General features: G+C 42.5%; 1 protein-coding gene across 2 annotated transcripts; it reads left to right on the top strand.

The window, feature by feature from the left end:
- Positions 1-1,227: 1,227 nt before the first annotated feature.
- ISG20 (interferon stimulated exonuclease gene 20) lies at positions 1,228-15,033 on the top strand. Of its 2 annotated transcripts, XM_020964814.2 has the most exons (4): positions 1,228-1,486; positions 1,984-2,242; positions 9,037-9,237; positions 14,761-15,033. In XM_020964814.2, exons 2-4 carry the CDS (start codon positions 2,006-2,008, stop codon positions 14,845-14,847), a joined length of 525 nt encoding a protein of 174 aa, XP_020820473.1. In that variant the 5' UTR covers positions 1,228-1,486; positions 1,984-2,005; the 3' UTR covers positions 14,848-15,033. The 2 variants fall into 2 exon arrangements, with proteins under 2 accessions (XP_020820473.1, XP_020820472.1); XM_020964813.2 differs by lacking the exon at positions 1,228-1,486 and having other exon boundaries at positions 1,723-2,242.
- Positions 15,034-26,212: the final 11,179 nt, after the last annotated feature.

Genomic DNA, 26,212 nt, shown 5'->3' with positions numbered 1-26,212 from the left:
ATGAACAAGCTGACCTCTGTAGAATTTCCCTTGTATGAACAAGAGAGCAGAACTATCATGTACTGATTCCCACAGTTACTGTATAGATGTCAACTCTGAAGGCTATCTTGTTATAGATGTAGACATACAGACATACAGACCCCTTTACAGACCCAGGCCATGCCAGTAGTGAATGACACCTGTGCCCCAAGGTACAGAAACTCTTATGTTCACCACCTAATTAGCATGCTTGCCACACAAGTCACTGTACCTGTTCTATATAAGCCTTGGCATCACTCCTGTTAGTTTGTGAGTTCCCTAAACAAGCTCTGCCTGCTTTTATTAGTGTTATGATAAACTTTTTGCCACCTGACTGGAAGACTGCTTGGGTGTGTGAATTCTTGCCAGACAGCTTAGCCCTACACCCCAAACCATATCAGTCCCACAGGGCTTTGCATGCTTGTGGTTCATCCCTTGGTTAGAGAATGTCCTTAATAAAATGTAAGCTTCTTCAGTCAATCAGCAATGACTTAAAAAAGTGCTTCCTATGTTCCAGGTGCTGGGGGAGGACCATCTCACCTTTGTATCTGTATCCCCAGCACCTAACTCAGGTGCCTAATAAATGCTTACATGTTTGCTTATTTGATTCTTATCTGCTGATTGGATCCCTTTCCCTGTTTCTTGACCCTACCCCACCTTCTCTGGATAGATCACAGGATAGGTCTCCTTCCCTTAAGCCCACAGGAATCAAAGCTGGAAGAGACCTCAGAGGTCTACTCCAACCCCAGAATTTTACAGTGGAGAAAACCGAGATGAAGTGACTTGTGCATGGTCACCGGGTGAAGCAGATTCAGCATCTGAACCGTGCCTCCTCTGACTCGATGTTCTGTCATATTCCATTCTGACGTCTTTTCCTCTTTCTAATCCCAAATCAATAGCCACAGGGGTCCAGTTACTTTACTTTCACCAAACAAATTTCCCCCACTCTTCTCCCCATGATGTCAGCCTGGCAAGAGCACTCTGACATTGTGGGGTATTCTCTAGGGTCCAAACCTTACTACATCTTTTCTAGAGGGCTGATTCAGGGAGGAGGAGACTGATAGAAGAAAGGAAGATGTTGCAATAGAATCAGTCAATTCAGATGACTCATTCAGGATGACAGAGCTGAGGACTTTCCTGTTTGTTTTGGTGGAGGGGGGCGAGTGGGCAAATGGGAAACTGGAGAAAAGCACAGCCAAGTGCCCTGTAAAGAAACGCAACCATCAAGAAAGAGAATTGATACAGAAACTTAAATGAGGTTGCCCAGGCTCCTCTGAACCCATGTGATCACTGCAAGGAAACTGAAACTAGGATTTCAGGGTTCCTAGGTCCCCGGTCAGAGATGAGTCATTTGTGATACCAGCTGCAGACGCTAAAAAGTAGAGGGAGAGCCAGTAGTAAGTTATTTTGAGGGCTGACAGCACTTTTGGTGGCTGGCTGAGTAGGGTCCTGTCTGAAAAGATAGAAGGTGAGAGCACATTGATTTGGGTCTCCACGAAGAAGTATGTTCTTTGTGGCTAAACTTAACTTGTGTTGAGGTCACCTGAGATGGAGGCCAGCCAGGATGTGTTCCTGATCTTGTCTAGCTGGTTGGGGAGGGCTCAGGATCTTGTCTTCCTCTCTCTCTCTCTTCCCCCCCCAATCTCTCTCTCTCTCTCTCTCTCTCTCTCTCTCTCTCTCTCTCTCTCTCTCTCTCTCTCTCTCTCTCTCTCCTCCCTCTTCTCTCTTCTCTCTCCCCCTCTTGCTTAGTGTAAGGAAACTGGTTGGTTTGTCAGGGTGCCAACTCCTCCTGTTGCCAGGTGGCATTTGTGACAAAAGACAGAGATTCTGTAACCTGACTGCTATGCTTCACAGAGCTTAGTTCAGAACCAGTTCCCCTGAATAAGTCCAGGCACCACTGAACTCTAATGATGGTTTAATCAGCCAAAGAATCTCCAGTCACTGTTCCATGATTTCCCTTCTTAGAGCATCTGAGTGCCTGCTGACCATGGGGGACCGTGCCAGGGAGGACCAGATCATCGCCATGGACTGTGAGATGGTAGGAGTGGGACCTCTTCGGGAAAGTGGTCTGGCTCGGTGCAGTCTCGTGGACTATCATGGCTCAGTGGTGTATGACAAATACATCAAGCCAGAAGGGGAGATCACAGACTATCGTTCCCATGTAAGTGGGATAAAACCTGAGCACATGTTGACAGCCGTACCTTTCGCAAGTGCCAGGGAAGAGGTAAGTGAGGGGACCAGACTGGTGGGAGACTGGGCAGGTGAAAAACATCTCTTGTTCCATAGTTTTAGTAAATGAGATTTATGGACAGCAACACTGTAGTTGGAAACTAATGATGAATCACTAGAAAATCACCAAGCACAGCTGGTTGGTGAGTTCCCACAGCAGTGGAGAAAGTCCTAGGTGTACGGGAGCTAGAGAGCAATCCCTCTGACTTCACAGACCTGGAGACAGGACCTTAGTAATCACAACTCTTGAAGTTTGCAGATGAATAAATTGGGGCACAAAGAAATAAAGTGGCTCATGTCTTGTACAGCCAGTGACTGCCAGATTTGCAGCTAAGTCTCCTTCCTAGTTCTCAGTCTAAAGCACTTTCCATTACACCGTGACAGTGCCTGATAGGACTGCTATCATCATGATACCCTGGCATTCTTATCAGACAGCTTTCTGTGTGCATGTTCTCACAACCTTGGGACAGGGCTGGAAGAGTGAATTGGTGAGGAGATGGGGATCCACTAGGAAACACAGGATGCCATTTGTGGCCAGAGGTTGGCATCTCCTTTAGATATGAATTAACCAAGCCTTCTGCCTCTTGTATTATAGACAACAGGAGGTAAATATTGGAATTCTACATCAGGCCTAACGGACCTTCCCCCATATGATTCTCATACAGAATATGGGGCTTAGTGGGACAGCAGAGGCCCTGTCTGTATTTTAGAACAATTATACGGACACCAAGGTTCTCCTCTGAACACTGTTTTTAACCTGCTGGGACATTATAGGTCATATTCTCCTACTGCAAATTTGTTTCCATATCTCACTGAAATGAAAGTTTTGTACTGGCCAGTCACTCACTTCCCATGACTGTCCTCAGGACCAATGATCTAGATGAAACCAAGGTAGTTCAGCTCTCCGTTTTCTGTTTAGTGAGGTCTGGGAGAGGATAAGGAAATCGTGGTTAATCAAAGTATCAGGATGGGTTTCCCCTCACTGGAAGTATTCTAATGGAATCTGGATAGCTACTTGTCAATCAGTCAGTTTATTGGGCACCTGCTATGTGCCAGGCACTGTGCTAAACATTGGATATACCAAAAAAAAAAAAGAGGTGAAAGACAGTCCTTGCTCTCAAGGAGCTCACATTCTAATGGGAGACACAATGTTCAAACAGCTCTGTACCAACTAGATAAACTGGAGATAATCAAAAGAGAGAAGGTATTAGAATCAAGGAGGATTAGGAAAGGCTGCCTATAGAACATGGGATTTTAGCTGGAACTTGAGAGAAGATGGGGAAGCCAAGAGGCAGAGATAGGGAGGGAGAGCATTCCGGGCATAGGGGCAGCCAGCTCGAGAGAGGATTCCTGCCAGAGGATGCCTTGAATGTCCCTTCTATTCTTAGAATCTGATCATTCCAAACCTCATTTTGGCATCGAGCTAAAGCAAAGGTAGACTTGGGGAGATTCCCGGCTTCTTCCAGCCTGGGCACATAATTGGGAAGCTAAGAAACAGTGAGACAGCAGTCAGCAAAAGGGAAAAGGAAGAGCAGCCAACAGGCAGAACAAATACAGGAAATGGCCCTGGTAAGACAAAGCAGGAAAAAGTAATTGGCTTTTGTAATGAAACAGTGCAGGAGGTACTGGGTTAGGTGCTAGGGATACCAGTACAAAGAATGAAACAAGCCCTACCCTCGAGGGGATCCAATAGCCCCTTGGCCCAGCCGGAAGGTTGGCTTCAGTCTGGCTGGGATAGGTAAAAGGGCATTAGACTCCTAGAGGTTGGCAACCCGGAGACATGGTCCTGGCTCTGTAACTAATGGTGATTTTAACCCCACTTGCTAGTGTTCTTTGTTGATGTGGCCCTTCTCCTGCCCTCCCTCTGCCCACTGGCTAGGTGGCAAATAGAATAGAGAGCCGCATCTGGAGTCAGGAAGACCTGAGTTCAAATTTAGCCTCAAGGTACTTACTAGCTGTGAGACCTTGGGCAAGTGACTTCAGTGCTGTCTGCCTCAATTTCCCCAACTGTAAAATGGAGTTCCTAGTAGCACCTAGCTCACAGGGTTGTTATGAAGATCAAATGAGAAAATAACTGTAAGGTGCTTAGCACAGTGCCTGGCACACAGTAGGTGTAAAGTGCTTAGCAACAGTGTCTGGCAACCATATCAGACTTTGTTCTAAGAAAAGAGACAAACAAATTAGGTTGTGTCCACGTTTTCACTTCTCTCAAGCTGGCAACATGCATCGCATGAGCCAGAACTGGCTCAGTTTGGGGGTTGGGGGTGTACAGAGTTACATGCCCTTCGAAGAGTAGGTGTTCCCAAGGGGTACCAATCAACTCTGATTGGTCAACGCACTGGGAGGTGGGCTACATTAAAATGAGGGTCTCGGGGTCTGTGATTTAGGTCACTTAATCTTGGTCAAAGAGATATCAATTTCCATGTCACCTGTCTTGATCATGGGGAGGAATCAATGTTCTTCCAGACCTGTCTGGGCAACACAATGAGCAGGAATAGACCCGTTTAGATTACATCTTAATTAGATTAATTTAGATTACATCTTCCTTCTGAAGGACTGAATTTTGAAAGAAAGGGGAATGGGGAAGCTCTGAGTCTTCAAGATAATGATTACTAAGAAAAATCATTTTTCACATTGCTAAATAAATGCTTGTTTCCTTTCTTGCTTTCCCCTCTGCCTCAGAATATAAGCTAAAGAGTGTATGTTCCAGGCAAGACCTTTTACATTCTAGTCTTTGTGTCTCTAGGGCCACAGTACCTGGCACATAGTAGGCACTTGATAAATGCTTGTCAAAGGAATGAATAAATAGATCACTGAACTTCTTAGAAAAAGAGCGGGTTGAGCCAAATGATCTTTAAGGTCCCTTCCAGTCCTATCATTCAATGACTCTTTGACCGAGAGAGAGAAAGAGAGAGAGAGAGAGAGAGAGAGAGAGAGAGAGAGAGAGAGAGAGAGAGAGAGAAAGAGAGAGAGAGAGAGGGAGAGGGAGAGAGAGAGAGGGCCTGAGAGGATAAATTCCAAAGTCTTTGGAAATGATGTAGATCCAGCCCTTCTGAAAGAAAAACCTCCTGAAAGAGCAAGCATATTGCTTTGTTAGTTGTTAATAGCATAGACCACTCATCCAATCAAGGCCCCAAATCCATTTCAGCATGGACACATTGAAGTATTTCAACAAACCTAGAGAAGAAAATCCTCCCCTATCCTCCCTGCTGCTTTCTTCAGGCTAGCTCCAAAGGCTTCTGCCATCAGATGCATTGTTGCTCTGACATTAATCAATGAGAAAAGGACTGGTGAAAGTTTGCACGCATTGACAGGGCTTGAGATGGATCTTTTTAAAGACCTCATCTCTTTTTAATAGGAATGATTGTGTTGCTGCTGGCTGATGATATTAACCAAGTGCCAAATCACCCAGCAGCCCATGGCTTTCAGACACTCATCTTGTTAGGCATAATTCAATTTTCAGTCAAGTGCATAGTGCCCTTTCCCCATGTCCATCCTGAGCCTTGCTGGGGAAGGCTGTAATAGCTAAGAATGTAACAGCTGTCTCTGTGATGAACTAAATGGAAAGAAAGATGATCCCTCCAGTGGCAGTTGCACGCATCAGATTGATGTATTTTTACAATTCTCCTTTTAAAATATTTTCGTTTTCTAGTGTTTCATTTTCCAGGCTGAGCCCCAGCCCCCAAGATGAGGCACTACTTTCGTTTCCTCCTATTTTCACCAAAGGGGGCAAAACTCTCTTTCAAATTCTTTAGAATCATGTTTGCATTTGTGCATACATAGATGTATCTATGTTGAATCTGGAATGAGAAGGGAACTCAGAGGATCATGAGTTTAGAGCTAGAAGGTGCCTTAGAATTTATCTAATCATAGGATTGTGGATTTAGAAGTGTAAGGTACCTTAGAAACTATCTAGTCCAATCTTTTTAATTCACAGATAAGGAGACTGAGGCCCAGAAAAATTAAGTGACTTACCTAAGGTCACACAGGTACTAAGGGTCAGAGGTGGGAATGTGAATCCAGGTCTTCTGACTCCAGCAGAGAAATCATTCTTCCCATTTTAATCCCTCGATTCTACACACACAAACACACACACACCAGCATTTTACAGATGAAGAAACTGAGGTCGAGCAGGTGATTTCCTTGAGGTTACACAGGTAACAGGTGGCAAATCTGGGGTTTGAATCTGGGTCCCCTGAATTCAAATTCAGCACTTTCCTCACTATATCACCTGGCTTCTGTTGGGTATGAGCTTCGGGGCTTTATTTACATTCCATTTGAGAGACAGGGAAACTGATGTCCAGGTCCACGAGGCATAATCATAGCAACCTATTATCTATCTATCCATCCATCTATCTCCATTCATTTACCCATTTATTCATTCATCTATTCATTATTCATCCATTTATTTATTTGTCTATCCACCCACCTACCTATTAATTCATTCATTCATTCATTCATTCATTTGCTTATTTATTTAATCATTCTGAACCTGTGATTTTATTGCAACTCCTGCTATGGAAACTTACGTATTTAGTTATCTTTCTATTTATCTTTTCATTCATCTAGCCATTTATTTATTTATTTATCTATTAATCTATTTATTTATCCTGAACCTGTGATTTTATTATAACTCTTGTCATGGAAACTTTACTTATTTATTTACTTAATTATCTTTCTATATATCTTGTTCTTAATTTATTTATCTACTAATCTATTCATATATATATATATATATATATATATATATATATATATATATATATATATATATATATATATTTATTTATCCCCAACCTGTGATTTTATTGGAATTTCTGACATGGAAACTTTACTTTTTAACTTTTCTATCTGTCTATTCATGCATTCATTCATTCATTCATCTACTTATTTATTTATCCTGAACCTGGGATTTTATTGGAATTCCTTATTATTTACTTATCTATCTATTCATTCATCTATCTATCTATCTATCCCTGTGATTTTACCAGAATTCCTGCCATGAAAATTTTACCTATTTATTTACTTATCTATCTATCCATTCATTCATTCATTCACCCACCCATCTATTTATTTATTTATCTTGAACCTGTGATTTTATCAGAATTCTTGCCATGGAAACTTTATCATCTACCTATCCATTCATTTATCTGCCTTTCCCATGATTTTATTGGCACTTCTGCCATGGAAATTCCCTCCACCAATGAAGATCAACAATTCATCTGCAACTTTTCGTATTAGAGTTGGTTGAAGACACTAAGAGGCTAAGTGACTTTCCCACGGTCATGTAGGTAGGTTGTACTTGAATCTAGATCATCTTGACTCCAGGCCTGGCCTCTCAGTAGCATATGATAATAGCTAACATTTATGTTTTGTTGTTGTTCAGTTGTTTCAATTATGTCCAACTCTTCATGATCCCATTTGGGGTTTTCTTGGCAGAGATACTGGAGTGGTTTGCTATTTCCTTTTTCCAGCTCATTTCACAGATGAGGAACTGAGGCAAACAGGATTAAGTGACTTGTATAGGGTCACACAGACAGTAAGTGTCTGAAGCTAGGTTTGAACTCAGAAAGGTGAGTCTTCCTGACTCCAGGCTGGGCACTCTATCCACTGCACCTCTAGCTGCCCAACATTTATAAAGGACTTTGCAGTTATGAAGTGCTTTTGTATTTATTTTTTCATTTTAACCTCACAACACCTCTATGAAATAGAAAATCCAAGTGTCATTTTCCCCATTTGTTGATTAGGAAATTGAGTCACAGAGGGATTAGGTGATTTGCTTAAAGTCACACAACTCTTAAGTGATTGAGCTGGAATTTGAACCCAAGCCTTCAAAAATAATCCAGTGCTTTTCCTACTATGTTCTACTTGTTCATGGTTTGCAGCAGAAAACAGCACTGAGGCAATGGGCTCTTAAGCAATAGGAAGTGATTCTAGTGGCCATCAGTCCAACAGTGCTTGAATGGGGCAACGGGGCAATTGCATTACCTCTAGAGTACCTCTTTCCAGGTCAGTGAGGGTAATGGGTGTTTCATCAATTAATTTCCTCTGGTGTAACAACATTTTGTTTTTCAACTAGGGACAAGAAGTGGACTTTGGGTAGAAAACAAGTGAAGGACCTGGCTTGGGTTTGCAGGAGGGGTGTGGGGACAACACTTAGCAGCAGCAAAGTCCAGCTGATCACACCCTCCTCATGACCCTGACTTTTTAAAGAGTCCTTAAGTACAGGCTGATATTAGTCCATTTCTCTTATAGCCTCACCCTGATTCTGTGTCTCTTACACAACTCCTTTCCCACAATGAAACCTGAACCTGCAGCGTAGAGGTGCTGGGAGAAGCCTTGGCTATAAAAAGTGTCCAACAGTATATGCAGTGTTGTGCAGACTCCTACCTCAGCTGCTAATGAGGGTGATACAGATACATAGCTTTGGAACATCAGGAAATTTCATTCTCCATTGGCTCAGGAATTGTTTTGTGGATGTCAAATCACAGGTATCATAGTGATGGCCCAAGACATTGAGGAAACAGTAATATGGAGTGGAGTGGCCGTGGTGGTGGCATTGTATATGATTTTTCAAATAATGGACTGTCTGATTCTGCTTAGATGCCCCATCACCAGGCACGTGATTTTTTTTCCTTGAGCCATATCCTGTCCAGTGGGGCTCCTACAGTGATTAGAGAACATGTGGTCTTTTCCCCTTTGCTTAAAGAGCTTGAAATGAGACTTTGATCTTCATAGTTTGGGCCTGATGTGTAAGGTGATGAATGTGTCTTGTGTCTCCTGGTCTAGGTCTTGGAACTCCTCCGAGACAAGCTGGTGGTAGGCCATGACCTCCGCTATGACTTTAAGGCACTGAAGGAGGACATGACAAAGTACAGGATCTATGATACAGCCCAGGACAGGCTGCTTTGGGAGGCAGGAGGCCTGGGGGGCTGCCGACGGGTGGCCCTCAAGGTTCTGTGTGAGAGAGTCCTCAGGAGAAGAATTCAGGTGAGATGGGGATTGGGATTGGGATTGGGGTGGGGTGTTGTCTCTTTTTTAATAACCTGTGTTTGGACAAACCAAGACCACTTTAAGATCCCATTATGATGCTCAGGCACTGAATGACAGCATTCTCCATCTATTTAATCCCAGCACTATTACTAGAAGAGGGCAAATCAGGATGTTCATCTCAGTGGGTCATGTGCCTTTTGGGGCATCTATCCATCCTCATGTAGTGCAATGATTCGAAGAGATTGCCAGCCACTGGTAAAGGAGCAACCAACTAGCAGTATGGTGGTGTAAAAAAGAATACTAGAAAATGGAGCTAGAAGATGGGGTCATTCTAGTCCTAGGATCATAGGATCTAGAGCTGAGAGAAGGACCTTAGAGATCATTTAGTCTAGGGATTCTTAACCTAAAGTCCATGAACTCCCAAGAAGTAGATTCTTTTTTTTTTTTTTTGGCAAGGCATTTGGGGTTGAGTGACCTGCCCAGAGTCACACAGCTAGTGAGTATTATATGTCTGAGGCCAAATTTGAACTCAGGTACTCCTGACTCCAGGGCTGGTGCTTTATCTACTGCACCACCCAGCTGCCCCTCACGAAGTAGATTCTTAACTTGGGGCCCATGATAGGAAAAAATTACATTACATTACATTAATTTTTAATTGAAATTTAGTATTTATTTCAATTATTTGTTGTCAACAAAAATTTTTTAAGTGCTTAGGTCCTGTGCTCAGTGCTCAGGATGCAGAAAAAATGCAAAAAACCAGTGCCTGCTCTCAAGGAGCTCACAGTTGAATGGGTGAGGCGATGTGCAAACAATTATGTGCAGAAAAGATCTAGAAGGGATGATAGACTGAGATAATCCCAAAAGAAAGGTGTTAGTATCTGGGGGGGTCAGGAAGGGCTTCTTGCAGAAAGTGAGATTGTTGTTGGGACTTGAAGGAAGCCAGGAGATGGGGATGAGGAGGAAAAGAACTCCAGGCATGGGAAACATCCAGAGTTGCCAGAGGGGTCAAGGACGCAAAAAAGCTAAAGAACCTGTCTCCTAGCTTTTGCATTAACCTCTGTCAAATCACTTACTTCACTCCTTCAGTGTGTCAGCTTTGTGGGTTTTTTTTTATCTGCAAAATGGGGATAATGTAAAACTGCCTGCTTCACAAGAGCCTACTGGGCTCAAATGGAATAGAAAATAATTGAAAACATTTTGAAAACTGCTGTGTGCTCACCAAGTATGATTCCATTTCATTTGCAAAGGATCATTATTACTATTCTTATCATTTACTTATAGCCTGTTCTTAAGGCTCCTCCCTTCTCCCACTCACAATCTTTATGTCGCATATTTGCCTAATAAGGTGGAATGGTGACAGATAGCCTTATCTAAGTTTCCCAAAGGACCCCTATGACCAAGAGGTGACATTGCTCGATCTTTCCCATTCAGCTATTGAGTGGTGTTCAGGCTGGTGTGCACGGTTACTCTTTATGAACCTCACTTTCTACTTCTTGGTTAAGCGTGGGTGATAAAACCCGCTAAAATTCAGAAAGAAAGAAGGAATTAGGTTTGGAGGCTTTGAGGCTCAGGCCCCTGATCAGAATGTTAGTTAAACTTGGTTTCCTGCCAGCATATGGTGGTAAGACTGAGCCTTGGAGAACCATATCTGATGGACCATAGCACTATAGCTAAAAAGGAACCTAGGCATCATTTGGTACAGCCCCACATTTTTGAAAAAGAGGAACCTGAAGTCCAGAGACGTTAAGTGATTTGCTCAAGTTATTAAGTAGCAGATCTAGGATTCAAAGTCAGACCTTCTTATTCCAAATCCAATATTCAGTCCATTATACCAGGTTGCCATGATATTTGGTGACATTTAAGCCCTAAACCATTATGCCCAACTATTTGTTTTAAATTATTTCTCTAAGCAGATTGCATAGAACCCATATCATATAGCATAGAATACCTACTCCAGGATTTAGAACTAGAAGGGACCTTAGAGGTCCATTTTAGAGATGAGGAAACTGAGGACCAAGAAGGGAGGTGACTTGGCCAAGGACACACGAGCAGTAAAGTGGCAGACTTAGGGTTTGAACCCCAGTCTTCTGACTCTAATACTATGGGACTTTGCCCCATACCAAGAGGAGCCCAGAGTAACTTGACTTCCAGAGTTGCTTCTGAGCAGCCACACTATTAAGGGCATGTCTTCTATGCGGAAGAAGTGTTGAAGATGATCCTCAGCTTCAGAAATCTGGCTCTGGGGGAGTCCTAGGTGTGGTCAGGCCCTCTTCACTTCACGCTGAATGCATCAGAACATCCAACCAGTAGCTGATGTCTTTTCTTGAAAATCACACTTATGGGAGCCCAAGTAGTCAGCACCCAAGCATTGACTCATGTGGTACATGTGAGGGCATAATTTGAGACTGGCATGACAGAAATAAATTAGAACAAAGAAAGGATTTTTTTTAAATTCAAAGCTCTGTTGGACCCAGGAAAAGCTAGTTCCTGAGGGAGCTTGAGGTAACGTCTTCTCTGAGGATCTTTAGGAATAAGATGAATGCCAGTCTTGGAAACTTGTGAGTGCAGAGCTATAGAAACCCAACTTCTAGACACCTTAAGACCATAGGATCTGGGAGGCTAGAAGGGACCTTGGTTCTTCTTGTCCAGTCTTCTCAGTTCACAGGTGAGGTCCAGAGAGATTATGTGATTTGCCTAAGGTAGAATTGTTATAGAACCAAGATTCAAATCTAGATCCTTAGACTCCAAATCTAGTACTCTTTTTATTATACCACTACTGTCTTTGGGGAAGCCTAGCCAGTCTTTCAGGAAGACATGAGTTCAAATTTGACCTCAGATGCTGTATGACCTTGGAGAAGTCACTTAACCTTTATTTGCCTCAGTTTTCTCAACTGTAAAATGTGGATTGTAATAGCACCTACCTCCCAGGGTTCTTGTGAGGATTAAATGAGATAATATTTATAAAATGTTTAACACCATAGGCATTATATAAATACTAGCTATTATTATTATTATTGCTATTAATTATTACTATTTCAGAGTTATGGATTATTTCCCAACTCTTTCATTACTTTTTTCATGAATTTAAACAAATTGTATGATCTTACCAATTCAATAGACATTTATTAAGTGTCTATTATGTGCTAGGCACAGATGTAATTCTGTAATTCTTCAGAACAGAAATATCTGTCCTCATTTCTTGTAGCAAGACTTAATGAAAACCTTCCTGAAAGTTCCCTGCAATATGTGCATTTATGATTAGGTTGTTGTGAGATCAATTCTGGCTCACGTCTCTCTCTGGCTGTTGCTGATGTGGACCCCATGACACTGTTGCCTCTTTGCTTTCCAGACACATGGCTAGGGAAGCCAGGTCAATAAAACACCTCATTGGTTATTTTCAGCCTGAGTTGTTTCCTACCGGTCTGGGGCTCCTTAATTAAAAAATAGCTGCCAAGCAGTTGTGATCAACCAGCATGACAGCACTGAAGTGCACTCGTGAATACATAGCCACTGGTGCTTTTCCCAGGAGCCCTCTGAGGGAGAGAGGAAAAGGACGTTTGCATTATTGTAAACAGTATATTGTAATGAATTTTATGGGGACATTTTTTTCACGGATAGAAAAATCTATGTACACTTCAAGTTCCTGAACATGATATGTGAATGTTGCCAATGGTGGTGGTGAAGGCGATGGTGGGTTTCAGATTCATTGCCATTTTCCATATTCCTTGGCTTTCCCTGTAAGATACAGTTGGCATCTTTGCACATCCTACCAAGTTTTTCTGCTGCGGCACAGGAAGTTAAGGCTCAGAATCCCTCATCCTTTTCCACCTCCCATGATGCTGAAGGGTCTTATCGAAATGCTTCAGTGATTCTTTAGCTCTTTGGCACATGCTAGAGGCAGCCCAGTGGGGTGGTGATTAGAATGTTTGACTTGTAATCAGGAAGATTTGAGTTTCAATACAGACTCAGATGCCTAGTAACTGTGTGATACAGGGCAAATACTTAACCTCTCTTAGCCTCTGTTTCTAAATATGAAAAATGAGGATAATGATAGCACATACATTGAAGGGTTACTATGATGATAACCTATATAAAACACTTTGTAAACTTTCAAGTGCCATATAAATTTAGTCACATTACTGGCGTGGTGTTGAGCGTTCATAGTGCTCTAGGCTTAGTAAAAACAGAGCTGTGTTATCTCTATTCCTGTCACCAAGAAGGAATTCTTGGAAGAATTAGCATTTCATAGGGGATAGAGTATATGTTAGGAATAAGAAGACTGCAGATATAAGGAACTTTCTAGAAGAAAGAACTGAAAAAGAACACAATAGTGAGCAAATACTCAGATGCTAGCTGTGTGACCCTGGGCAAGTCAGTTAACCCTGTTTGCCTCAGTTTCCTCACCTGTAAAATGGGTTGGAGAAGGAAATGGCAAGCCACTCCAGTATCATTGCCAAGAAAATCCCAAATGGGTCAGATGCAACTGAAACAACTGATGAGAGAGGTAGCTTTGGGGTCTCCCCATATCCCTGGTCTAGATCAGACAGCTTACACTTTTCCTTAAGCTAAGTCCCTGCTCTATCTCCTGGGCCTTCCAAGACTCTGGTCCTCAAGGGAGCCAGGATATAGCAACTCTGTGGCTTGGGGTTTAATAATTGTAACAACTCACATTCATATGTCACTTTACAGTTTATAAATCTCTCTTCATAATAGTCCCACAAGATTGGTACTAAAAGAATTATTGTCCCTACTTTGTAGATGGGGAAAGGGGAAGGGAATAAGCATTTACATAGCACCTATTATGTGCCAGGCATTGTACCTGTAATCATCATCATCATCATCATCATCATCATCATCAATATTATTATGGCCCCCAAGACAAGGAGCATTCAATTATGCAAAGTATTTGTTACTACAGTAACAAATAGCCCAGTTTGTGTTGTATAACCAGTCTGTTGGTGTGACTTACTAGGGAGAAGTTTTCCTGATATCTTGGGAGCTGTGGCATGTGACCTAATTACTTGTTCCTTCTTTCTTTGCTTTTACAAATATCTCATTTGATCCTCACAACAGCCCTGTGGAGTAGGTGCTGTTATTATCCCCATTATATAGTTGAGGAAACTGAGGCAAATAGGTAAAATGACTTGCCCAGGATCTCACAGCTACTAAGTACCTGAGGTCCAATAACTATTCACTATGTCACCAGCTACCATAAACAGATGGGTAAACAATTTGAGTAGTCACTTGATGTCTTGCAGCCCCAACTCCTTCTGTCTCCAAATCCAAGTGTCTTTTCACTATACAATTCTGCCTGGCAAATCTTGAGTGTTTCTACACCCAAGCCCTGGCTCCAGAAAGTAGAGATGAGGATTAAGTGACCAGAGCCTTTGGTACCAAAGACAGGGATGAAACCAGTGCCTGCTTGAGCATGGGCCCCAGTCATGGTGGACATTTCCCAAATATCCTTTGTCTGAACTTCTTCACTCTGGTGACTGAATATCTATCTCTCTGTCTTTACAGAACAGCAGGTTTGGACACTCCTCTGTGGAAGACGCTAGAGCTACCATGGAACTCTATAAAAAATCCAGGATAATAAGGGCCCACTGAAAGGGGGAATGCAGGGGAGGATGGCCTAGACACAGCTGCCCTGCAGTTCAAAGGCCCATCTCAAGAGGATGAGTGGAAGCTGCAAACCTTCAAGGAAACCTTCTTCCCTTTAGAAACAATATCTCCCAAAGCCTTTCACTTTCTTGCTTTGTATTACGATAATAAAATGGATCTCTATTTTCTCTACTCAGATTTGATTTTTCTGCCACTATGAACTGGGATAGAGGTTGATGTTTGAAAAGGTTTATTTGTTAACACAGCTGGATGGTACAGCTGGACTTGCAGACAGGAACACCTGAAATTAAATCTGTCCTCAGACACACACTAGCTGTGTGACCCTGAACAAATCTCTTCAAATCTGCTTGCTTCAGTTTTCTCATCTGTAAAATGGGGATATAATAGCACCTACTTTGCAGGGTTTTTATGAGGATAAAATTTTTGTAAAGTATTTTACAAACCTCAAAGCACGTTTTAAATGTCAGCTGCTATCATCATCAGCAGCAGCGGCAGCATCAATATTTTTATGGGCCCCAAAACAGGGAACATTTAATTGTGCAAAGTATTTGTTATTATAGTAACTAAGAACCCAGGTTGTGTTGTGAACAGTCTGTTGGTGTAACTTACTAGGAAAAGGTCTTTCCCAATATCTTGGGAGCTATGGCATGTGACCTAATTACTTGTTCCTTCTTCTTTGCCTTCTCCTTTTCATGTTAAGTTAGTGAGTTTGCCTTGCGTAAACTACGGCTAAAAGGAAGCTAGTAACTTGCCTACTTCCTGACCTGAAAGGGAAAAGTTTCGGTTCTGTTGCCTGTGTGTAAGCCTCTCATGCATTTGGGTTTATGTTTGTGAGGGCTTTTTTCTGGTAAGTGCATCCTACAGAGCTTGAGTCCTCATCCCCAGGTGAAATAGCATGTTTCTCAAGTCAACTGGAAGTCTAGATAACCAGTTAATGCTGTGCTAACAGAAACCCAAGCACTCAACAGCACTGAATCAATAAAAAACATGTAATTGTAACAGAAAAGGAAGCATAACATATTAGAAACATTCTCAGCACCCATTTCCCAAATGGTTATATTGTCCTGCAATCTCACGTACTGGTGGGTGAGGTTTTAGACTTTCACATGTACCTTGTTTCACAACTGGAAAACTTCTGAGTTCTTACACAGCACCTTCCCCCTGCTTTCTCTCTCTCTCTCTCTCTCTCTCTCTCTCTCTCTCTCTCTCTCTCTCTCTCTCTCTCTCTTTCTCTCTCTCTCTCTCTCTTTCTGTATTTTTCTCCTCTCTCTGTGTCTCCCTCTTTCTGTCTGTCATTGTCTCTCTCTGTCTCTTTCTGTCTCCCTCTCTCTTGTCTCTGTCTTTGTTTCCCTCACCTCTCTCCCGCCCTCTCTCCTTCTCTGCTCTACTCTCCACATCCTCCTTTCTCTTCATCCTACTCCCTATCCCCTTCACCTCTTCCCTCTAATCTCCTCTCTCCTTTTTGGCAGATGACACAAAGGTCTTCTGAAGCCTCTATTGTGCAAGTATTTGTCTTGACTTGTTCCATGGGGTCAGCTCTATTCTGTCAGGTCTCCTGGTTTGGGGATTACATTGTAGCCCTAGCTTTACCCCTTTATCATATTGAATCTCCACATACTGTTCTATTGCTTTGTAAACCTTTTGCATCTCAGAAGAGTCTTGTGCTGATTAGAGTCTCCAAATTGTGACATAATTGACTTGTGCCTAGACACACAGTGCAATGGGATATGGAATATTAAGATTTTTTTCTCCCTCAATGAGTGATGCTCTCTGGGTCTGAGCATAGTGGAAAATGGAGATCTGAGGACTTCTCTCTTAAGCCTTGTTTTCTAAATTCTGTATTACTTTTTGCTAGTTCTGACTTCCCCTCCACTGAGTCCCTTTGGAAAGCTGCTAATTCATCTCCAGGCTGCCTCTAGTGAGATGACAGAGGGATCTTCTGGGTCCCAAGTGATCCATGTGCCTGACTCACTATAGCTATTTTTAAGTTCTTTTTTTGGAGGGACACTAGGGAAATACTTCAGAAATCTAAACATGTGGGTTTTTTTTTCTGGTTTAGTAAATGACAAATGAGAGTTTAGGTGAAGGAGTTTGGCACCAGAGGCAAAGATGAAACCAATACCACCAGGTGCCTCAATCACTGAGACAGCTAGTCACCCTGTAGTGTTGGCTAAAGCTCTACCTTCTCCTAAATATACAGACTATTTGTCTAGAGGTGGACATATATCACCATTTATACTGATGTTTTAGTAGAAGAGGACTGGATTTGGGGTCAGAGGACCTAAGTTAAAATGCCAGGATGTTACTTACTTCCTGTATAGCCTTGGGTAGGTCATTTACTCTCTTAGGACCTCGGTTTCCTCATCTGTAAAATGATGAGATGATCTCTGAAATCTATTCTAACTCAGTCTTATGATCCAAGAATAATGTAGATAGGATCAGCTCTGATTTGAGAGTTGAAGCCCTTTTGCTCCTAATCTATCTTTATTTCTAACATATTTCATTGATGCCTTTTTTCTTTCTATCATAGTCATTTCTGGAAAAAGACTCTCCTCCCTCTCTCTAGATCAAGCTCTTCTTGAACACAGAAAAACAGTTAGACTCATGAACAGTGACAGCATTTGAATACATATCCAATGTTTGATAATCCCTTGCTCTTCTGGTGTGAGAGGAAGGCATCCTTTGGCATTTGGGTTCCAGGACTATCCTTGCCAACCCTTCATTTTTATGACTCTAGCTCTTAGATGGGGTAAAGGTGAGTGTTTGTGCCCTTGTTTACTCTTAGCCTACAAGTGAGAGGATTTTACGGAATGCTGGATGGAAACTCCTTGGACTGTGTGTGTGGTGTGTGTGTGGGGGGGGCACTGTACTGTGCTTACAGGCAGGAAGACCTAAGTTCAGATTTTGCCTTAAATGCTAGCTCTATGACCCTGCACAAGCTTCTTATCCTTTCTCAACTTGTTCCTTCATTGATAAAATGATTAGGTTAAATTCAGGGCCTCTGAGGCACCTTCTGGCTCTAAATCTGTGATTCTCAGATTTGGGGAGTGGAGGATCGTGGAGTCTTGTGCAGTATAAAGAGCTCTGGTGAAATAGAAAGACTTTTCTGCATTTAGAGGGGGAAAGGAATGAAACAAGCATTTGTTAAGCACCTACTATGTTCCAGGCACTATGCTAAGCACTTTACAAATATTTTTTCATGTGTTACTTACAACAATTCTGGGATGAGGGGCCTAGTATTATCCCCATTTTACAGTTTACAGGAAACTGAGGTAAACAGAGGTTAAGTGACTTGCTCAGGGGTCACTAAGTGTCTGAGGCTGGCTTTGAATTCAGATCTTCCTGATTCCAGGGCTCTATCCACTAAACCACCTAGGTGCCTCAGGAGCCATAGGACTTTGGTTCAAACCCTGACTTCACTTTTTTTTTTTTGGCTAGGCAATGGGGTTAAGTGACTTGCCCACAGTCACACAGCTAGTGTTATGTGTCTGAGGTCAGATCTGAATGCAGGTCCTCCTGACTCCAGGGCCAGTTCTCTATCCACTGTGCTACCTAGATGCCCCTCTGACTTTACTTTTGTTGTGTTTTAGTCATACCTGACTCTCCGTGACTCCATTTGAGGTTTTCTTGGCAAAGATATTGGAGTGGTTTGCCATTTCCTTCTCCAGCTCATTTTACAGATGAGGAAACTGGGGTAAACAGGGTTAAGTGACTTGCCCAAGGTCATTCAGCTAGTAAGTATCTGAGGTCACTTTTGAACTCAGGACCTCCTGATCTCAGGGCTGACTCTCTACCCTTTGCTTTACCTAGCCGCCCCACTTACCTACTATCTGATCTGTAAAATAAGAATATAATATACACTATTTAGAGGGAATTTAGCACCTTCATAAAGCTTACAATAAGCCAAAAAAACAAAACAAAACAAAACAAGCTGTCTTTAAGAGTGACTGTTCATTAAGAAACCCTATGTCTCTGACCTTATAGACTCTGTCTTACCAGGATCTTGGCTAGAAACCTTCCTTGGCCTGGAGGTGGGGATGGGGCAGGGAAGAGGACAGGAATGGGAAGAGGTGGGAGAAGAGGGGAATGGGGAGGAGTCAGGAGAGGTTTCCTAATCTCTTACTATCATCTCTGGTGCAACTAAGGACATGCATCTTTGGACAATGACCTATGGCCTTGTTTTATTGTTCCATGTCTATTTAGAGCTTTTAGGTGTGTCTTGGGCCAGGGTGAGTCTGGGGTATGGACTCTGTGTATGTGTGTTTGGGGATGAACATTAGGTGGTGCTCTTGGCCTGTCTGTTCACATAACCAGATTATTAGGCATATAGGAACTGTTGGGGATGGAATGGAAATGGGCTTTCCCAAGCATGCTTAGAATGTCAGAGCTGAAAGGAAGTTTAGAGATCACATAATTTATCTCAGAGGCAAGAAAAATGAGACCCAGGAGGTGAGTGGCTTGCCCAATAATAATACTGGCTAGCATTTATGTAGTGTTTTAAGATTTGCAAAGCACTTTACAAATATTATCTCATTTTATTTTCCTGACAACCCTATGAGGCAGATAGAGATTATGCAGTTTTCCTAGGGTCAAACAACTAATAAGTTTCTGAGGTCAAATTTGAACTCAAGTATTTCTGACTCCAGGTCCAGGACTCTATTGATTGTGCCACCTAGCAGCCTCAAACTAGATAGTGTCAGAGCCTGCAGTAGGGGGGGGCAGTGAGGCATGGTAAAAAGAGCATTGACCTCTCACAATGGACTTGGAATTGTGAAGTCTGAGTTCAAATTCCAGGTCTGCTTCTTAAAACTCATGTGACCTGGGAAGGATGAGTCATTTAACCTCTTTAGGATCTAGTCTCATCATTTTTAAATTTAGGGAGTTGGAACAGACGACCTCGGAGGTCCCTTTCAGCCTTAGTTCTGTGCTCTTTATGATCCTAAGAACCCAAGGCTCTTTATGACTGGTCCTTTATAACCAACTCAACCACGCTTCCTGAGAAGAGACAAATAGCTGTCCATCAGGCAGTTCTAGAAAAGAATTTTTCAGCATGACTTCTTCACTCCATGTAAATATCACTACCCAGGTTGGAAAATAGGAAGGTTCAGATTAGGGTTACTGGTCTTAAAGTATTCTGGAGAGTTAAAGTGGTGTCAGGTGCCAGCTGATGAGCCTGCCTAACTGGGAGAGGAATGGAAGGAAGTAGGGGTGGTGATTTTGGGTCCCACGGGTGGGGAACCTGTGGCCTTGAGGCCACACGTGGCCCTCTTGGTCCTCAAGTGCAGCCCTTTGACTCAGTCAAAGTCACTTGAGGACCTAGAGGGCCATGTGCGGCCTCGAGGCCGCAGATTCTCCACCCTTGTTCTAAGTACTGGGACACATGATATCTTCGCAGGGTGCTCAAAGCCCTGCAAACATCTCTGGGTTCACAGTTCTGAAGAGTTTTAACTTCCCTTGGGTTTTGGAAGGGACCACGAACACAATTCTAACTTGGGCCTTCAGCCTTCCCATAACAACCAGCTCATCAGTCTGCTCTTTCAGTAGGTCACCAGCATAGCTAGATTTCTCAATGAAGTTTACACGATTTTATATTTGGAGTCAGAAGGGAGCTTTAGGGTCACTTAGTCTGACCCCTTCATTTTACAAGTAGGGAAATGATGGCCCAGAGAGGTGAATTGATTTTTCCAAGGTCACACAGAGCTGAGAAGAGAGCCAAGGCCCTCTGACTCCAAACCAGGGGCCTTTCCATCATGTCATGCTTATTGACTTCTTAGAGTGAGAAATAAATAGCTGCCATGGGACCACACATTGAGACTTCATTTGTAGAGTTGTTTCCTAACACCATTCGGAGACACTCTTGTCGTTTGTTGATCTCATTCAATTCCATTCAGCAAGCGTTTATTAGTCACCTACTAGATACCAAGCACTGTGGTAGGCATTGTGGATACAAAGACAAAGCCTAAGTGGTCCTGCCCTGAAAGAGCTTTCAGTTTACCATTGGGAACATCAGCGTGCTATTTCTAGACAGGTAGACGCTAATGCGCCATTTGTACATTAGGTTAGAGAGGAAGAGCCCCTTCCTTCCAGAAAAGCAAATTTGAGAGACCAGGAAAGAACACACAAAATGACTGGTGCCAATTAGAGACAGTCACCTACTGTCACCTAAAATGAGATGAGGAGAAGGGGGAGATATAAAGCCCTGCTACACAAAGGAGGACCTGTGAGGTTTTCAAGGCTACTCGAGAGTAAGGGCTCTAAAAATGGCCCTGTGGTCCTGAAAGAACCTGAATAAACTCTGACTCAGGCCTGTTTGCAAACAGATCCACCTTCCCAGCAGTCAGCCTGGCAAGGGCCAACAAAGCCAAAGGTTTGAAAAGCCACAGGCGGACTCTCCAATCAGAACTTACAGGCCCTGCTGCCTAAGAGCTGGGAGATTCTGGAGCCAAGGGGCCTATGCAGGGGAGGAAGTGAATCCTTGCTCTGGGAGGTAGCCCTGGTGCTTGGAAGCACTGTGCCTCAAAGTACTAGGGCCCACAGAGGAAGATGGCTGCCATTCTGTTCTCTCTACATTAGATTCATTGTCGGGCACAGCTCCTCCTCTTCCACTCCTTGGTGCCTCAGACATGGGGTAGTGGTACAGAAGACTGAATTTGGAGTTTTAAGGAATTGGATTCATATCCTGGCTTTGTCACTTACTACCCATGTGACCTTGGACAATTCACTTCACCAATGTCAGTCTCAGATTGCTGGATGACGGAACTAGATGACCTCAAACACCTTTTGCAGCTTTTGATCTATGAACCTATGATGCTACTTGATTAAGCAATCCTGCCTAAAGTCAGATAGGAATCCAACATGGAGCTGGGAAAAATCCTGGCTCATATTCTGGGCTTCAGATCTATTCTCCCATGCCAGGCCAACTTGCTGTCCTGGAAACAACTTGAACTATCTTCCCTGGATTTTATCCCCAAATTTCCCTGAATTTAGGCTCTCCTTCCTCAGCACAGGATGCTCTGGTCAGCTCTCCTGAGTTGCTACCTGCTGAAAACAAAAACAAAACAAAACAAAAAACCTTCCTATTTTCAGCCTCTCTTAGCCACTTCCTTCTAAAACCTTTCCTCCAACTCAAAAAATCCTCCCCTCATTTCCAGGGACATTTCCTCTGCTCTTCTAAACTCATGGAGTCTCCCAAAGCCTGAAGAGTCTTCACAACTCTTCCAGGACACTCCAAAGTTAGGGGTCCCCTTCTTTACCATATCCTCTCCCAACAGAAGCCCACCTCTGCCAGTTACACTGAATAAAAGGTTGTTTTTGTTGTTTTGTGTGTGTGTGTGTGTGTGTGTGTGTGTGTGTGTGTGTGTGTGGTACATTGATTTTGTGGTAACTAGTAAGGTCTATGGGAATAGGGATTAAGCTTTACATCTCACCTAGCATAGCGCTTTGTAGATAGTAGGCCTTTAACGAATGTTTTAAAAATGGAATTGAAAGACCATAGGATCATAGTCTAGGAGCTGGAAGAGACTGTCTTTCAGGCAATCAGTTAAGTGACTTGCCTAAGGTCACACAGCTAGTAAGTATCTGAGATCAGATTTGAACTCGGATTCTCTTGACTTCAGGGCCAGTGCTCTGTCCACCTATCTGCCCCTAGAAGAGACTTCAGACCATGTAATCCAAGCTTCTCATTTTATATGAATTCCCTCCTAAACAAGCTCTAGGATAAGACAGAGAGGAGTTAGCAAGAGGAAAGTTTCTCTTTGCTCCTTGGTCTCATGAGTCAGTATGACCCGCCAGATCTTCAGCAGTCCCCTAGAAGTGTGGCTTGATAACAGTATTTACTCTGGAAACATTTTTAAGTTTTAAGATATTCCTCTGCATCAGTTGGACAATTGGGACTTCCTATCTGACCTGCAGCCACACCTTCCTGCATGAGTTGTTTCCTCTGTTAGAATGTAAGCTTTCTGAGGGCAGGGACAGCCTCACTTTTTCCATTGTATCCCCAGTGCTTAGCCCAGTGCTTGGCACATAGTAAATGCTTAATAAACGCTTTTTCATTCATTAGTTTTTGTTTCATTCAAGTAGAACTTTCCTCTACATTTCTTTGGTCTCTACCCAGAACTGTGGATTCTGGGAGTGGAACCAGAAAGCTGATAAATAACTGGAACTAAAAACTAACCAGGATATTGTAAAGTGTGCACTGAGTGCAATGCTTTGAAAAGTCAGACTGATCTGCTTTCTAGGGGCCCCTGAGAGTCATGAGGGAGCAGTGAAAGATAACCATGGGTGATTGCTATGTGATGTACCAAAAAAGGGGGAGTGACTTTGCATGGTAGTGAATTCACTCTCCATCTTTCAGGCAGAGAAGTGGTCCTTGCTGCTCTGGATAGAGGAGAGAGACCTCCCTGGGAATAGCCATTGGAGAAAGAGAGGATGGCATGGGAAGCGGGGCCGGGACACAGAGTGTTTACAGGACTTGGGCACAGGAGCTCAGATGGATGCTAATGGGACAATTTTCCCTCCTTTTGAAGGTAGGCATGGAAAGTGTTTGGGCTCACCTGATTTCTTGGAAGCAGGGATACAAGGAGTCTAAACAATGGCTTCTTTGGGAAGAGTAACTGTCCACATTTACTGGGCCAGAAGCACTAGAATTGTAGAGGACGTGGTTGACCCTTTAACCTAACCACTGAGCAGCCATTTGGGGAATCTCCATACCATGTTTTATTCTCTTTCTATTTCTTGAAATGAATGCAGCTAAACTATAGAATGAGTGCATTTTCCTTTGGGGTCATGTCATACTGGAACAGAAATAAGAATCCTAATGAAAAGTGAGTTTTATTTGGAGACTTTCCTAGGATAAAATTTCAAGTGCTGAATCTGTGATAGAATTATGAACCATTCTGCATCTTCAATCCTAGACTTAGCTGAGAGGAATTTGGCCACAGCAGGGTTTACAGCAAATCAAAGGATAAGCTTTCTGTACTTGGCAGCATCAACTAAGCAGCCTTTGCATATGGGGACTAGATTGTCCTCTTGGGTCACTCTGTACCTGTGCTACATACAGATGAGAAAACTGAGACCTGGATTGGTCAGGTGACCTACCCAAGGTTACGCAGGTAGTATGTGTAAGAGCCAGGTCTTGTAGTTCAGTCTTCTGGCTCCAAGTCAACATACTTCTATGCTATCATGTCCCCTTCCTGGGTCACATGCTGGGCAGAAAAAAAAGGTGTGTTACACTGGAGCTCTTTCCAGAAGAAGCTCTAAATTAACACTCAAAAGATTAAAGGATTTGAAACTTTGGCTATATCAGTTAGTCATTACGGTGGACAGAATGAACCAAAATCCCTTTACATTTCCTGCCACAATATTCCTTCTGATAGTCTCTTTCTGAATGGAGAAAAATATCTATATCTGGAAGAAAAGAGACTTAATTCTTCTTTTCTCTTCCCATCCTCCTTTCCTCCCCTCAATACTTTCTGACTTTTGCATATAAGCAAGCATAATCTGACACATCGTATAATGGTCCATTTCCCCCACACACACCTTTCATCCCCTTCTGCACCCAAACCCAATCTTGGATACTATTGTCTCAGAAATATATTTTACGTCTGGACCTCTGTTTTCAATACCAGGAATGTTGGCTAATTTCCTGCACAGCATTCTGGGGGGTTGAGATGTGCTTGGGAGTCAAATGGTTTACTCATATGTGGCACAATTTATCCTCTGTATGGAAAGAACGTATGTTTTTCCTGCTGCTGGAGAAAGTGTTTCCCTCTATATCTTTGTAAATCTACTAGAAGCCCCAAATCCGACCATTCCATGCCTTGTGATGTGTGCTCTGTAGAAGAATCCCATTCCCCTTTGCTCTCTAATACCAAGAAAGACCCATCCTTTACCTGTGGCTTTTGAAGTTGAGTCAGTGCCTCCCCTTTGGCTTTAGATGCTCTGGGTGCCCAATTTCCTTGGTTCTATTTTTATGGGCTCAGAGCCAGGGGTTGGGGGTGGGAGTGAGGTGGTGAGAAAGAACTTGGTTCTCCTGGCTAGCCTGGATTTCTCCTTCAATATTTAGACTCTTGGGATACACATTTGGGCAATGGGTTGAGTCTGAAATATGGGGCTTATTTCTTACCAAGAATGTGTTCAGGGCCCTATATGCAGGTACCATTCAAGAAAGTTCTATGGGAGATGATGAAGGCCTAGCCAGCCCTGACTGTTTACATTTTGTCAGTGTTGGGGAAATATTATTGAAAAAATATAGAGCCAGAACATCTAAGTTAAATTGCTCCATTGCTTTTTAGCTATGTGTTTATAAGTGAGTCTGTCTCTGAGCCTCAGTTTCTTTAACTGTAAAATAGGGACAATAGTACTTGTATTACTTACCTCATTGGTGTGTTATGAGAATTAAACACTGTTTAAATTACATTTTAACCATACCGTATCCTCACTCCTAGACTCCTGTCCTTTTTCTGAGACAATATAGAGAATTGTTTTATTGGTTGCCGTTTTAAAAATAAATTTTCTAATGTATCCTTCCCATACGCTACTCCTTCCCTCCCAGAAAGTCGTCCCTTGTAACAAAGAATTAAAAAGAGGGAAAACAGTTTGACAAAACCAATCAGTCCTTAAGAAAATCTTACATCTACAGTGTTCCACATCTATAGCCCCACTACCTCTGCAAAAAAAATAAGGGAGGTGCCTTCTAATATCTCTTTTTCAGGGCCAAGCTTGGTCACTATTAATTTCACCTATTCCATTTCAATTGTTTTGCTTTTATTATTTCCATTTAAATTGCAATCATTGTGTGTATTTTTTCCTGGCATTGCTTACTTCATTTTGCCACTTTTCATATGTTCTCTCATGGTTGTTTGAATTCCTCATTTCTTACAGCACAGTAATATTCCATTACGCTCACATGCCACAATTTGTTTAGCTGTTACCCAAGTGATGGACGTTTACTTTGTTTCTAATTCTTTGGTATGACAAAAATTGCTGCTCCAAATATTTTGGTGCGTATTGGGTTTTTCTTTTAACCGCTGATCTCTTTGGAGTATACACCTGGCAGTGGAATCTCTGAATCAAAGGGTACAGACATTCTTATTATTTTTTCTGAATAATTCCAAATTACTTTCCAGATCGGTTTGACCAATTCACACCTCTACCAACAGTTCATCGCTGTGCCTCTCTTTCTACAATCATTGCCATTTGCATTTGCTGGGTATGAATTGAAACTTTAGGCTTGTTATTATTTTCATTTCTCTTATTATTAGTAATTTGAAGCATTCTTTCATATAGTTGTGAATAGTTTGCAATTCTTTGTTTAAGAATTGTTTTTTAATGTCCTTTGACCAATAATCTA

Source organism: Phascolarctos cinereus, unplaced genomic scaffold (genome assembly GCF_003287225.1).
Source record: "Phascolarctos cinereus isolate Bilbo 61053 unplaced genomic scaffold, phaCin_HiC Scaffold_3;HRSCAF=262, whole genome shotgun sequence".
Taxonomy (NCBI): Eukaryota; Metazoa; Chordata; class Mammalia; order Diprotodontia; family Phascolarctidae; genus Phascolarctos; species Phascolarctos cinereus.
The sequence above is the reverse complement of the archived record's forward strand: the minus strand, read 5'-3'. Positions and strand labels throughout refer to the sequence as shown.

Coding starts and splice junctions, on each gene's coding strand:
- ISG20 (XM_020964813.2), top strand. CDS start 1,967: ATGATTTCCCTTCTTAGAGCATCTGAGTGCCTGCTGACCATGGGGGAC. Junction 2,243..9,036: donor TCGCAAGTGCCAGGGAAGAG/GTAAGTGAGGGG, acceptor CTCCTGGTCTAG/GTCTTGGAACTCCTCCGAGA. Junction 9,238..14,760: donor TCCTCAGGAGAAGAATTCAG/GTGAGATGGGGA, acceptor CTGTCTTTACAG/AACAGCAGGTTTGGACACTC.